The sequence below is a fragment of the Meleagris gallopavo genome, chromosome 6, assembly GCF_000146605.3.
Source record: "Meleagris gallopavo isolate NT-WF06-2002-E0010 breed Aviagen turkey brand Nicholas breeding stock chromosome 6, Turkey_5.1, whole genome shotgun sequence".
Taxonomy (NCBI): domain Eukaryota; kingdom Metazoa; phylum Chordata; class Aves; order Galliformes; family Phasianidae; genus Meleagris; species Meleagris gallopavo.
Window position 1 is genome coordinate 45,215,647 of NC_015016.2, and position 15,501 is coordinate 45,231,147.

The window sequence follows — 15,501 nt, forward strand, 5'->3', positions numbered from 1 at the left end:
AAAAAAAAAAGTACAAACATAAAAATGCTCACTCACAAACAAGACGTATATATATCTATATATACTTTTAAATTAAGAAAGTTAAAACTTCATCAACTAAAAGTTTTTTCCACAACAGCTTTTAAATTCTGCAGAAAATTAAGAGTTAAAATATATCAGAGCTTATACCTGCTAAATCTTCTGACAGCTCCTTCCTCATCCCAGTGCCTGAAAATGAATCAGGTTAATTATTCCTGTCATTATATACACTCAGCTGGCTTAGAGTTGTCTCTTTATCATTGGCTACAGCTACTGTCCTTGTCTTCTAAAACAGTTAAGAAGATTGAAAACTGGTGTGCTCTTTTTTTTTTTGTATGGTTGTTGGGTTTTTTTTGAGGTGTAAGAGGTTTCTTAGTTTAGTTTAGTGGATTTTTTTTTTTTTATAATTCTGAAGAAATACAGACTGTAATAGAAGAAAAAAATCAGAAATTTTGGTATCTCTTGTCAATGTTTAGACTGTACCAACACTATGTTTAAATTACTTCTGCAGAACAGCATGCCTGAATTAATATCCTAAAATAATGTGGAAGATTTGTCTAGGCTGATATCAAGGGACTAGTGTAGTGAAGTCATAGATTACAGTATGTGGAGATTGGAAAACAAAGAACAGTATTAAATTTTCTCTCAAGGACCTCTAAGTCTCTCAGGATGACTCTTCTGAGTACTCTGAAAATATAACCATTGATCTACTTAAGACAATTCATCCATTGAAATAACCTAAAAAATTGTCTTGAATTACCTGGTGCAATCTTTAAACATGTAACATTTTCATTAAAGTAGTTGACAGGTTGCTTGTAAACTGAAGTCATTTTCTTTCCCTTCAAAATTAAATTTTCTTTATGGCCTCCTTTGTCAGTGAGCACCATTCATTAAGAGTGATTTGGTTGTTTCATTCTACAGCCTTATTTTTTTGCCTACTCTATGAGTTTTACTGAGGGAAATCTCCTTTTTGCCTGAAATTATTAAGCTGGATCTTAGTAAATATATGATGTTTTCTTTATTTTATTTTATTTTAATTTTTTTTACATTATATAAACCATGCTCTTCTTCCCAGGAACACTTAGATAGGAGGGAAACTACATATGAATTCTTGGCGTACAATTTGAAAAGAGATGTCATTTCTCCAGTTTTCTATTTACTGGCTTGTTGATTTTTTGGGGGGAGTCGTTTGGAAAGCCAATGAAAGCAGCCTTAAAATGTCTTACATCTCAGATTCTGCAAGTCTGGTTGTAGAGGGGGATCTCTGGATGTAGTACAGTCCTGTGGGTCATCTTTTATCACATGCTGCAAAGAGACAGGAATCGTCTCTTGTAGAACTTGTTAATACTGAGCCAAATTAGGAAAGCACTCAACCAAGTACATCATAGTTACATGGATCCATGGCTTATACCTGACTTCTGTAGAACTCTTTGCATCTGTTCTAGCTGTGAGAGGGATGTTCCATGTGAAAAGGTTTCTTATTTAAGAGAAACAGCTGTGGGGAAGTTATGAGAAGGGTTTGTGTCTTGTCTGTTTCTCTGTGGATGAGTTGTGGTGAATCTCCAGCCTTATGGGATGTCCTGGGGGTAGTTTCTGAGAACGTTGAAGCTGAAAGTTTGTACAAAGAGGGGTTTTGAAGAGCAGAAGGCTGAGACTTAACATTTCCAGAAGCTTGCAGATAACAGTTGGGTGTCACAGGTGACAGCCACTCTCCTGCAGTCATGACAAATACAAAGTTTGCATCAGAATGGCAACAAAGAATATACGAAGGGGTCAATTTTGTGTTGTTTCGAGTTGGAGACAAGCTGCTGAAGTTAGTGGTCAGTGGGAAGTTGCTGTGTAGATGGACCTTGGCTTCAGATAAACTCCTCTTCCTGACGTTGATGCCTTCTCACTCTTTTTTATTTTGTCCTCTTAGAGCCTAAATATTCAGATCTCTGTTCAATCCTGAAAGGCACAGGCTTTATTTGCATAGATAAAAGTTCTTGTGACAAGAAACAGGAGTGAGGAGGAAGTGTGGGAGAGGCAAAATAATCAGAATGTGATATTTGATTAGGTCAAATAAGCAAAATACAGAGAGATACAAAAACAGCTTAACAAAAAGATGTATAATTTAAGGTTATGGATATGAACCATAGAAATGTAAAACAGATTAGTTAAATAAAAGGCTGGGAATAAGGTCCTGTATGCCATAGATATTTTGGTTAAACAAAAAAGTAGTTGTTGTTTTTTTTACATTTTTTTTTCTTCTGTTTTCCTCTTAATGTCCTTAGTGAATTTACCTGTCCTTGTCATAATGCAGAACTTGGGATCCTCTGACCGTACAAAAGGTCATCAGATACAAAATGCGCCCTCTAAAACATTCCTCTCTCAGTAGGAGAAGCAAAGTTTAATGCAATTAAAACAACTATCTGCAGTGTTTATGTACAGTTATATTGAGTAGAGCATACTTTTAATTTCATTGTGAGGTCAGATACACAAGGAGGATTACTGCTGTCTCTTAGACAGCAGTAATCAACGGCTGGCAGCTCAGCTTTAGAAATTTTGAACAGATTAGAAGATCTTGGCAGTGGTTCTCAAATGCTCAGGAGACTCACTGCTACCAACAGCTTTGACATTCTGGACAATAAGTTAAATATTATTTGCTATAAACATTACAAGGCAATTGATCACCCCTTACATACTGGGCCCAGGGTGCATGCTTCCTGCCTTCTGTGTTGGGAACAAGGGCAGCCCATAAACCAAGGAGCTATTTGATGATATTCCATCAACAACTTTTTAGATTAGAGCAGAGAAGAGGAATTATTTGCATGTTAACCACAACAGTGAGTACCAGAGAAGGGAAGCAAGGGTTTATGTAGGATTTTGCAACCACGCATGAATGAGAGCTCCCATGGTCGTGATTGAAGGATTATGTTTGCTTGCAACTCTGGTTTAGTGGTTTAGCAACCAGTATGGCTGCTAATAATAATTAACTGTAATTAATGTAAAACTTTATAATATATTAACTAGTCATTGCAAAGAAGGCAGATAAAAGAGGAGAAGATAATTTTAGGCATCCAACTCATTGCTGGGCTTGTCAGCTTTTTTTCCATTTTTCCTTTAGCAAAGGTTCATCCATTGCCTTTCCTAAGCCTTTTCAGGTGTTAAAACAAGACCCAGAGAAATCAATAGGAGTATGCCACACATCTCATTGGGCAGTATTGTCATTCAGGGTTAGGATTGTGGTTTCCAAAGTGTGACAGCTTGTTTATCACACTTGGGCTGGGGTGATCTGGTGAGACTAAATGTAACCATTATGTAGGTTTTACTAAGCAAGAGGAGTTCACCTTTCAGCTGGGAAAGCAGCTGATTCTCAGCTAATAAAGTGCTGTGAAAGATTTGGCTGAATGTGGCCACCATCTGAGAACAGATGGTTCTCTATGTAAAAGACACACTGCATAGCTATAGAGTAGAGAACTCAAGGTTTCTTTCTATCTTCAAACTAAGTTTCAGAAGACTTGCTCAGGCACGCAGCAGTCAGTTTGATTTTTAGGAGTGGATGGACTGGAGCTCCTCTTTGTCTGGGCCAGATTTCCAAGATTTACCAAGAGTGCATGGAAATGTGGCGAAGGCATTTGTTGTCCAGCTGGGCAAACAGCTTTGTAAGAAACATATTGCTTTTGGAGGATATATCTAGGATGGATGCGGTCCCTGTAGGAGACTGTCTTTCATTTATTAATTGCTTACTTTCAGCTGTTGGACACAGTTTATGGATTACATCTAGGAAGGAAGTTACATCTTAGGAAGTAAAAATAGAAAACAGAATGCAGGCAATGAGAGTTAGAAGATTGAGGCAGCACATGTGAAGCAATGACATATTCATATGTAAAGGTAAATTTTCAGAATGATTAGGGAACCTCTGAGGGGCTGAGCTTCTGTTTTAAGATACATGGTGAAGATGGAAGAAGAAAATGAAACAAACAGTGCAGAAAAAGCTTTTGGCCTCTGTGTAGCAGTTAATTTTGGTCACATCTGCCTTGATACCATCAGGGTGGTTACTGCTTCCTACTGCTTTCTAACTGTTGGATTTGGGTGGGATGGGCCTTTCTAAAAGTGGCATTCTTCTTTCAGCCAGCTTCAGCGCAGCATCAGATGTTTCAAGATGTGTGATTTGCACCAGCACTAGGGAAAGGAAATGAGTCCAGAATTTGGAAAGAAACACAGTAATCTGTCATGTGAAACCATTTGAAATAAAGCCAAGCAATTCCCCTTAGTTAACTGTGTCTCAGCAGTTTTCTCTGATAAAATAATTAATATTCAGATTGGTGGCTGTTGCCCACCCATCCTTCATTCTTGCTTTTGGTTTGCACTGTTTATGACATTGCTTCAAAAGCAATCCTTGAATATCTGGAGCAAGTTGGTATCTTCATTCTGACTAATGTTCTCTATTTGCAAGTTCCCTTTCCTTCACTGTATATGATCATAAAGTTCCTGTAGTGTGGAGCTTTTGCAGGATCACCAAAGGGTTGAGATGAGAAGGGACCACTGGATTCACCTGGTCTAATCTCTGCTCAAGTCAAGACACCCAGAGCAGGGTGCCCAGGACCATATCTCTCTTAAAAGAGATTTTCCTGTTTCTTTATCATTTCTTGCTCATCTTTATCATCTTCTTGGACTCCTTCCATCTTTCTCTTGTACTGATGAGCCCAGAAATGGTTCAGTCCTAGTCTCTCTCCATCTGAGAAACCATGGAAATTCATTCAATGTTGAACATGCTGAGTATTGAAACAAAATAGCTGCAAGGCAGAAGGGAGGGAGGGGACAGGAAGAACTTAGCAAATAATAATGTTCACAAGGACAACCATATGGCCAGACTGTCCCTTCTCTCACTATGACAGCACTGAGGGAAGCAACAGGACACAGTCATGGCTTAACACATGGTCAGAAGAGCAGCTTTGAGGCCCAGCAGGGTAGTCACAAGGCCTGAAAATCTCTCTGCAATGTGTCCAGTGGGCAGCTAAACCCTGTAGCTTGTACACATCACCTGTGTCGAGCTGGCAGAAGTGAGGATGTGCATCTGCAATCTTGGCTCCTTAGGACATGCTTTGTCATGCTGTTAGAAGTATGTTGTGTATGTGTGCGTATGTGCCTGCCCCAACGTGACAGGAGCATTAGCCCAGAAGAGCCATGTTCTTGCTGACAAGAGCACACAGCCTGCAGCAAGAGCGGGATTTACAATCCTGTAACCAGAAGCTGTAGCTCAGCTGTTCAGGGAGAAAGCCAAATGGTGATTGACCCTCTCCCCACCAGTCCCCTGGAACAATAGTTTTCTCATTACAGAGCAGAAGAGGTTTTTCTGTAAGCTGCATTGACCTGCCAGAAGTTGAATTCTTTTCTGGTTATGCTATTGAGAAATTGACTTGAGAACCTGACAGCACTAACCAGCTTCTGCACCTACGTACTGGGAAGAGGCTCCAGGGACCTCTTCCCCGACTCAACTTTGATCTCAGTTCCTCTACTTCCTTCTTTCCCTGCAGCACAGGAAAATTGGGAATGGGGTGTGTAGACTACTGGGGAATCTCTGCTTTGGTGTCCAAGAACCCAATGCAAACTAGAAACCTTGCTGTGATACTGAACAAGATTTGAAACAAAAACACAGATGTTAACATATGTTTTCTTTTCCTTTTCTTGTCAACCGCAGGTAATGCAGGTAGTGAAAGAACAGATAATGAGAGCACTCACTACCAAGCCTAGCTCACTGGATCAGTTCAAGAGTAAGCTTCAGAATCTCAGTTACACAGAAATACTGAAAATACGCCAGTCTGAAAGAATGAACCAGGAAGATTTCCAGTCTCGTCCAATTCTGTAAGTACTGTCTTCTCTCCTAACCCATGTTTCCATCAGAGGATTAACAAATGTGATTGACATTTATGAGCTCTTCAAGGGGAACCTGAGGAAGTAGGCTGTCCAGGGAGCTGTGCTCAGAAACAGTAGTACAGCATCTGCCTGAAGTGTGTTTGATTTCTTCTGCTGGGAATCTCAACTTTTTCATTGAATTCAGTTAAATCAGATTCACCAAATTCCTACAGGGTCTCACATGGCTCATTTGTGTGAAACAGTGCTCTGACATTTCCTGTCTTTGTATGCTTGTGCATATAAAATTGTTTTTGTTGTCAGTGTTGGCTTTTTTGTTGTTTTTTTAAACTTTGTCTTCTGTCCAAGGGACAAAAATTGCAAATACTACATCTCTGAGCCAGACAAGAAGTTCAGAATAAGAGGAGTCAATACACAGTGGCTCCAGAAAAGAGTGGGATTGTGTATTTCTATCTTTCTTCGGGGCATTATCTTTGATGTTAATGAAAAGCTATTATTTATCTGTAAATGATAACACTGTGGTAGCATGACAATGGGATTCTCATTTCCATGTTGTTTACTGCAAAGAATCAAATGCTAATCACCATCACAGCTCCTGCCTGCTGCTCAGAATACCCTTTGTTCTGTTACGTGAGAAATGTAGGCCATGCTTGGCTCTGGACCAGGGTTCATGGCTGAGCTAATGGCACAGGACGAGTTCAGACTCCATGGTGCACAAAGGGATAGCAGGAACCTTTTGAGATCAGCGGAGAAATAGTGAGGATTCCAGAAATGTCAGTAGAAATGCCATGAAATCTTGACTATGTTTGAAGCATATTGGCTTGTAATTTTCCAAATCTCCATCACAAAGCAAAGCGATAGGGAAGGATTTGAACCAGGACATTTCGGAATTCTGATGTTAGATGCTCATTTTGATTTGTTTCTAAAGGGCATAGATACATCTAAGTATGAGCTCTGGGGATATCTTTATCCAAGGGCAGCAGGGCAACAGAGGAAGCATAAGCTAAATAGAACTACACTTTAATCATACCCTTGTGGATCAAAGGGGAAATGCTTCTTTTATGTTTTCAGTGTTTTAGAAGATAGGACCTAATGCCCAATTAGAACTGATGTCACTCAGTGCATCAATTAAACAGTTACAAATGGCTCCAGTAACTTTTGCATCATTACACTGCTCAAAATCCCCTGCCAATCCTGTGCAGTGCTCAGTGGATCAGAGCTGCTCAGTACTGCTAAGCTTGTCACCAAAGCTGCTCATTTTCCTTGCTTCTGCTGTGAGTCAACTGTTTAGCTATGATACAGGTCAACTATCTATATTCTCTTGCAGCCTTGCATAACCTCATGAAACTGGCCAGTTGCCTTCTGCAAGCTCTTTATGTCCAGCATGGCTCTAGCTAGTTGCTGCCCTGGTTTGGAATTTCCTTCCCCCAGGTGACATGAAGGAAACCAGTTAACACAAGTAGTTAAAGGAAACTAAAATGTTACCAGACTCGTTTCAGATTCAGGACAAAGGCTAAGCCTAAAGGCTGTAAAGGCTGAGGAAATTGATAAGGTATTTCAGCAATCACAACTGCATTTGCAGAGATTTGATTCTATGAATTTGCATTTCGATTGCATCCACGATCGCTCATTCTTGGCACTGAAAAGAAACGGTTCTTTCATTTTCCCCTTTGATTTGATTCTATGTACTGAACTCTCTCAAATTGCATAGATGGCACAATTGATAGAAGTACAGAATCATGGTCCCATTGTAGGGAGAGACTGCGAGTGAAGAGAGCAATCGTGGCTCTACTGTATATTTTAAAGCTTTACAGATATGCTAAAAGAGATTGTGCACAGCTGAATGTAAAGTCAGTGGGCCTTGTTTAATTCTGTGTGAGCATATGGCAGTCGGATGATGGTTTTTCCTGCCTTTAACATGACAGAAATCTTTCTTTCACTGTTCTTTGTATAAGTACTGATGGTTTGAGCTTTTTAAGCTGCCAGATCAGAGAAGTTTCAGTTAAGTTGGACTTGAGTGTAAGTTGGAAAGCGTTGCCTTAGATCCATGTAACTACAGCAACCTTGTTTTGTAAGTAATTGTTTCTTCTGTAAGAGCATTGTTGTATTGTGCACCGGAGTTTCTTCAGATGAGGGAAAATATGACATTCTTTAGAACAGAATGCATGCAAGAGCTTGGGATCATTACTGATCATCCAAACAGCCATCCCACAAGGCTATAAAATGTTACTGGTTCATTTTGAATGGCTGTGAAAGGGGGTGTGTTCTGAGTACTGAGATCTTCTTGATGCGTTAAATGCAGCAGAGATGGGGTAATACTGGATAAAATTGTGATGTCCATGTTGGAGGCTTGATGGCTAAAGGAGAGTTCATGTCAGTTAGGGAGACATTGCTAGGCAATATCTGAGTGAAAATCAGCACATACTGGGAAATAGAGGGAAGAAGGCAAGTGGATGCTTTTTGGCTTTTTATCTTGACGGATTTCTCTGCAATATTAAAGATTCAGTAATGCCTGCTCTGAATGCATGAAGTGACTAGGAGAGTACATAGCTGCCCGAGATAAAAGGACAAAACCCATGAAAGCAGTCTTGGGGTTAGTCTTCCATTACGTTTTAATGATTTAAATGACTACAGTATGCCCCGTCCTGGAAGGAGAACAGCTGACAAGAAAGAGTCTTAGTTATAATCAGAAAAGGCAAAAGATAGGGGCAGGTAGAACTGGTGCTGAATTAAAGCTAGAATCATCTGTAAAATTTAAAAAAAAAGAAAAGAAAGAAAAAAAGTTACAGTAATGTTCAGATTTGCAGATAATCCAAGTCTGTTATTTTAAAAATACGTAACTGATGTCAGCAGCCTATAATGCTGAGACCAATGAGATCAGAAAATGAGCGCTCGTATATTACTCCATGGTTCCATCAGCCCTTCTGTCATGTCAGCCCACTGACTTTTGTCATTCTTACATCACAGGAACACAGTAGGAAGCTAACAGCAATTTTTAAAGCTACTGTCTCCTTCAGCTTTCCTAGTTTGTTCTTGCTCTTCGCAAGGCACAGACTGTTCAGCTGATGTCATCTAAAGGAGCATAAATAATTTTTCCAAAAATATATTTGCATTTACGATCTTCCTTCAACTCTGTTCCTCTGCGTGCTGAAGCACGGGGACTGTAAAACTAAAGAAGGTACTATCTCTGAGCTTCACAGTCCTGAAGGCAAATTATGCATGTGTGTAGAGGGGCTTTGGCACATCAGCAAGGAGGCAGAAGGCTCGCCTACCTCCCTTTCTCATCCAGAAAATCTTAAGACCCTGAGGTACTATAGCTGGACATTTTTGAATTGCTTAAAAATCTTCCTCCACTTTGTAAAGGGAAGATGGGACTTCAGAAGACATAAGAAGGAATATTATGAGTAACTAGTCAGGTATTAATGTGCTAGATGACCCATTAGTTTCTGGATTTTTTTCCATACTGTCTTAGAAACCTAATGTTACGCTGTCTTTAGCATGTCTTTAATGATAGTAATCTGTTTTCTAAATTAAACTACTGAAACATCACACAGATGTTTATATCAATTTTGAATGCTTGGAGTCAGTCCAGCTGTATGCAGTTTGTACCTTGGACTGTCAGTCATTGCCCTGTGGTTTAGCACTACTTTTCTCTGCCCCTGTTGCCAGCTCTTACCTGAGGAATGGGGAAGCTCATCAGCTCAGAAAAGGAAGACATCTGTTCAATCACAGAATTCTTCTAATCACAGGATGTAACCACTCAGCACATTCCTACCTCAGTTCCCAATAAGAAAACAACATTTGAAAATTATCCTGAAGGACTAATTGTATGTTCCTGAGAGGTGGCCTGTTTCTATAGTTACAATGCTTACTTGATTTTTGGCCAGCTAGATTTTCACAGCTTGTAAATATGCATCAGGTACTCCAACCATTTTGTTAGTACCTGAGAGAATTAGGACTTTTCAGTTTAAAAGCCTTCAGCTCTCTAAAAGAATTTCCAGTGATTTCAGTGGGGTGTTGGCACATCAAAGTTGCCAGATCCACATGAATGTGGAAATCAGCAGAGGCTGAAGTCCCTAAGTGTTTGAGAAGTGGACAGTTTTATTTTATCCATGGAATAGCACAGTTTTGTTTTCTTTTGATGATGATTACTGGAACATACTGCCACACAGAATGAGTTTTGGTGTTACCTAATGCGTACAGCAGTGCAGAATTATGGTTCTGTCATGCTTCATATTTTATAAACCATCTATACGTTTAGTTATTTTTTAAATCTTACTAGGCTTACTGTCAAGTTAATGTTTCAACCTGTCTTTTATATATTCTTAATGAATCTTAGTGAGGATATAACTGATTAACTTCAGACATCTCTGAGTCCATGTGATGATATATGAAATCAAATTTTAAATATTACATGCATACATTTTACACCTTGTTCTTGACACGTTGATTGCTTTTATCAAAGTAGAATGTAGAAAATGGGTTTTCTCAGGGGTATATAATAATGCTTCTAAATGCACTGCTGTTTTTGGCACTGCTGGGCAGAGGTAAAGCTTGATCCTCGAGCAGTCCCCATCATGGGTTACTTTTCCACCAGATTCTGTCAATAGTGAATTAGTTGAATGGCATAAGTTCAATACCAAGAATACAGAGCTGGTCATTGTTCTGCCTGATTAGCATTGTTCACTGTTGTTTGTTTTGTTTACAAAGTGTGTTTTAGCCTTCTTGTGTTGTCCTAAATAATAATGCTAGTAAAGTACACTAGCAGAGCATCATACGAGAAAAGGTGAGAGACCCTCAAATAAGCTTCACAGTGTTCCTGTGATGAAAGAGCATTATTTGCTGCAGAGAAAGCTTGTCAGTGCATTATAGCAAGTGTTATTTTTAGCTGCATAAGCTAAGAAACAAGTAAGTTCCCTGAGTCATACACTGATGCTATAGCAGGGAGATGTCTAGAACAGAGATAGCCTGACTCCCATGCCCTCTTATAAGAATACAGTCTTATTCTGAAGCAGGTTAAATTCTGACCTGAGCGTGCTTCTGAGTTGTCTCCTTTTTGGACATGAACATCTTGTGAGACTCTTCGTTTCAGAGAGAAGAGGGTGGGTTTTGATTGAATCTCATAAGTGCTTTCTTTCTTCCTTCCCAAGGGAACTGAAAGAGAAGATTCAGCCTGAGATCTTAGAACTGATCAAGCAGCAACGTCTTAATCGACTTGTGGAGGGCACCTGCTTTAGGAAACTGAACAGCCGACGTCGGCAAGGTACAGCTCAGACTGCCTGGTCTGGCTTTTTGTTGTCACTTTTGTCTAAAAGTTGAGATGAGTACTGCTCCTACTAGCAAGATCCTTGGTTTTGTTGCTGTCCTTACTGACTGCTTTTACCAGGGAGCATCTGAAAGCATCTCCTAGTTACAATTGTAGGATTTACTGTTTCACTGGAACTGGTTTGGGCTTCATCTGGAATTCAAGTCCAGCATTTGATGAAAATCTCAACAGGAGTCTTGCATCCTGAACTAAGTATTTTCGTTTCTGCCTGGTGTCCAGATTTCTTGTTCTCTCTGACCAAAATCTCTACCTCTATTACTAATCAAACAGCAGATGTCCAAAATGTGTATACGAACTCACTTTGCACCTTTCCCTCTAGTACTGCCTGTCCTTAGTTTTTGTTGTGCATTGCCATATACATAAAATATATTATAATGTTTAAATATGCTTTTAAAAACCACTTAGATCAGTAATTTGTGTACACTTAGATGAATAATGATTGACATGAGATTATTTTCCCAATCCTATGAGTCATTGCTCAGTACTAGATTTACTGCTCATTTTAATACACTCAAATCTTTGTGGTTCTTTTTCCCCTCAGAGAGGAATACTTCTTTCTCAAAACAAAATAATGTGAACATAATGTAAATTCAATAGATTAATGTGAGGTTGTATCAAAAAAATTCCCTTTAGAACCTCTATTTTGTGGGGATAAAGATTGCTGTTTTCTTCCCCACTGCAAATGCAATGCAAAATAGAAAGTTACTTACCGCGGAAGATCAATATTTGCAACATTCAAATTAATTGTGGAAAACTGCTTTCCTCCCAGAAGGAATAATCCCTGCAGTGCCTTGGTTCTAAGAAATAAGCAGCCAAATTTCCTTAATGTGCAGCGGTTATTTTGGAAATTTCTAAGCCTTTATCAAGGAGAGAAGTCTCAGAAAATTATGATGCAGCTTTATACCTTCTCTGTCGAGACTGCAAGCCTCTATGAAGCTCTTTGCACAGAGTTTAGTGAAAAAGCATGAATATTCCACTGCAGCTTCTGTATAAATTTCATAGGGAGGCATATTTCCCCATAGAAACATCTTCATGAGGTAAAAGTACCTAAAGTAATGTGTAGTATTGTTCAGCTATCAATAGTGAGGGGGTTTTTATTTTATTCCTTTCAGACCCTTAATCCAAATGACTGAAATTCTAGGGAAGGAGCAGAGTCTTTGTAAACGTACTTGTTTTAGCACATCTCCAAGTTGAAAATAGACTATTTTATTTTAAATTGTTGTCAGTCCATGATTCATTGGGTCAAGAACACTGGAGTGTATAAATTGGTTCAACTTATTTGAGTGGACTTGAAGTTAAAGGAAAATAAAATGAAAAAGAAAAAACTCGACTTGATCTTCTGGTCCACAGTTAAGAAGGCTGCTATGCATTTTGCCTTGGAGTGAACTGTATGAGACATCAGATTAATTTACTTGATGTCATATTTATTTCAGGGCTGAAAGGGTTCATGACTCTTTGGAAACAAAGAAAATGTGTAGTCATGCCTCGAAGAACTTGTGTATTTTCTCAGAAATACACAGTTGAGTTTTTTTGTCAGATACACATGCCCATTTAGAAGGACATGATTCCACGTGCCTTAGAGCTGTGCATACCTTATGCTTGACTTCCTGTATCCTATATTCCCTGAAGCAAAAGTGTAAGGTATTACCTGGGAGGAAGGGAGGAAGAAGACACGACAGCCATTACTGTGCAGTCTAATGAACAAGCAAAGAATATTAAACATAAACATGTTTGGCTTAGAAGCCATTTAATTGTGAACAGTCCATTTTTACATATTTGGCATTGTCCAAAAGAGCAAATAATGACAGGTGGCATAAAGTCAAATAAGCTATTCTGAAATCGACTTTTGTCCCTCTGTGTCTCCTGTACCTCAAGCAGAGCAAGCTGTCAGACCAGCCCTCATGATGTCAGAAGCTAAAACATGACCAAAAGTCAACAGAAGGCCAGAGGTTTAGCAAGTGATGCTAAATATCAGGGCAGTCCAATTTTTGTATAACATTCCTGAGTATTATGATAAAAAATGACAGAAGCCACAAATTCCTGAGTGTGTCTTCTCTTAGCTTTACCCTGGCTCCTCATCTCATGTCCCCAGCCAGCCCTTCAGTATCTGTGCTCTGTGCTTGGTCAGGGGTCAGCAGGAGCCCCAGCACCTGCACTCTGCTCCAGCTCTTTCCATGGAGTATGGCCGTACACCATCCAGCTTGACAAAACACAAATGGGAAGCACTGGAAGGCATCGTGTTTTGCCTATTATGTAGCAAACTCCTTGTGTTCATGGTAAGATCAGGTAGTTGTTTTGCTTCAGCATGTGTACCACTTCTTTTACTTTTCCTCTGATTCTTTTTTTACTGTGAGACAGTCCTGGTACAAATTTTGCAAGTCTACCGATTACAAAAGAGGAACCTGAACATGTCCTGCACAGGAGAAGCTGAAAGCATTAAATTGCCAATTTAAAAAATAATTAACTGGCATTATTCCATGATAAAGACTGCAGAGCAAACTTCCATTTAGACGGTTGTTTGAACATGTGGTAGGACACACATGGTTAGTCACATTAAGTTGAGACAATTGACTTACAAAAAAGAAACAAGCAAGGAACTTACAGCCTCTCATGGCCTTTTGAGAAGAGATGAAAAGACTTTCATAGGTACTTGGCACTGGAAAACCACAGTCCAACAGGTCATTCTTTGTGGGGAGTGAGGCTGAAGGTTAAGCAATGTGGTGTATGTAGTCTCTGCCTTTTGCATTTCAGAGCAGGATTATCATTCAGCAGGGTTTCTCTGTAGTTGAAATTCAGAAATACCGTTGTTGTCCCAGCAGGATCCTTGCCACTTTCAAAGAGTGCACAGCCTTTGCCTTGCAATGTTTCACAGACAAACTGCAGCACTATCTCCTGTTTTTATTAGGCATTCTTAATCAATAGGAAATGAAATAGGAAAATCTAGTCTTCCCTTCTGGTCATTGTTCAGTAGCATTTTGTGAAGCTCTGCAAATTCCCACTTTGTTCTTCGACTGTGGACATCAGCTGACAGACAGCCCTCTTTAGCCTTCTCCTTCCTGTGGTAATTCCTAAAAGAAAAGATGAAGACTAAAGCAAAAGCCTACAAAGCTCTTTATAACCTCAAAAGTTATTTTTTTCCGGTAGAGCTAAGTAGCAGATAAAGGCATTTTATTGATGATAATAGACACTTCTGTGGCTGTCATCCAGTATATTTGTAGTGAATGTCACTGGATGCACACTTGGAAATAAATTCCCCTTTTAGCTTTTTAAAGATTATAGAGAAATTGCATGTTATTGAAGTGGTTTTGCAGTTGAAGACAAGGTTTCTTGGACAGATTTTATTTGGAAGGGAAAACAAGCCTGATGATACTGACCATCATACTAAAAACACAAGGCAGCGTATTTTTTAAGTAACCTGCGAAGAGAAAATGTAAAGCAAAAAATCAAGCAAAGACAAGGTTTCCATGTCATTAGGATAAGTGACTCCCAATTCTGAACGTGAGCCATTTTGTCGTCTTTTCTGCAAAAGGATTCTGCTTCTACTTTAGTCCATGCTCTGGGAGCCCATAAAAATAATATCCTCTGAGCATGTGATTTGCTGAGAGAAAATGGTTAACCAAACCTGCCTTCAGCATTGCCACAAGCTAATTAATGGCCAATCATTTTCAAGGCTTGCTGGTTTTTGTCTAATCAGTTAAGACCAGTTAGAGTGACAGTGTGTCATTGTGGTGAGTATCGGAAAGAAACACAGCGCAGTGAAAGAGAAAGGCTGAGTCCACACATGTATTTAATATCTACATGCAAATATGTGTTCTTTCACTGACATTAAAACATGTTCCTTTTGCTAAATCTGTGAACAGCCTTCATCTGAAAGAAAAAAAAAAAGAAAAAAAAGCAGCTTGTTTTTTTTAGTAATCTGGAACGTATTCTGGGAGAAAATGTATACTCTCAGACATTTTTCCATTAATATCTGAGCTATTTCCTCCAGACTCCAACACAGAGCACTTCTGCACTAATCACAGCAATTCTTCACTTGGGGTAGCATTGTGAAGGGCACATGAGTCACTGGCTATTCATACACTTGGAAACACCGTATGAATGGTCAAGCACTCTGTAGCCCATCAGCACAATGTTCTGTGCTCTACTATTTGGTCACAGTTTCAAATATTACTCTTCCAGCCAAATTTGTGGTTGGGTTCGTTATTAGTGTTCTTTTCTTGAACCTTGTCCGTAATCTTTAGCAATGTGCCATGATGTATTTAACCCACTGACTGCTCTAGCAATTGTTTGAAAATCAAAAA

General features: G+C 39.3%; 1 protein-coding gene across 6 annotated transcripts in view; it reads left to right on the forward strand.

Moving 5' to 3' along the window:
• ELMO1 (engulfment and cell motility 1) overlaps window positions 1–15,501 on the forward strand; it is a 291,509-nt gene that overhangs the window by 258,135 nt on the left and 17,873 nt on the right. For all 6 annotated transcript variants that reach the window (XM_010713028.3, XM_019616661.2, XM_010713029.3 and 3 more), the window contains 2 exons: window positions 5,702–5,865; window positions 11,025–11,137. In XM_010713028.3, the coding sequence (XP_010711330.1) occupies window positions 5,702–5,865; window positions 11,025–11,137 (277 nt within the window). The remainder of the gene's footprint in view (window positions 1–5,701; window positions 5,866–11,024; window positions 11,138–15,501) is intronic.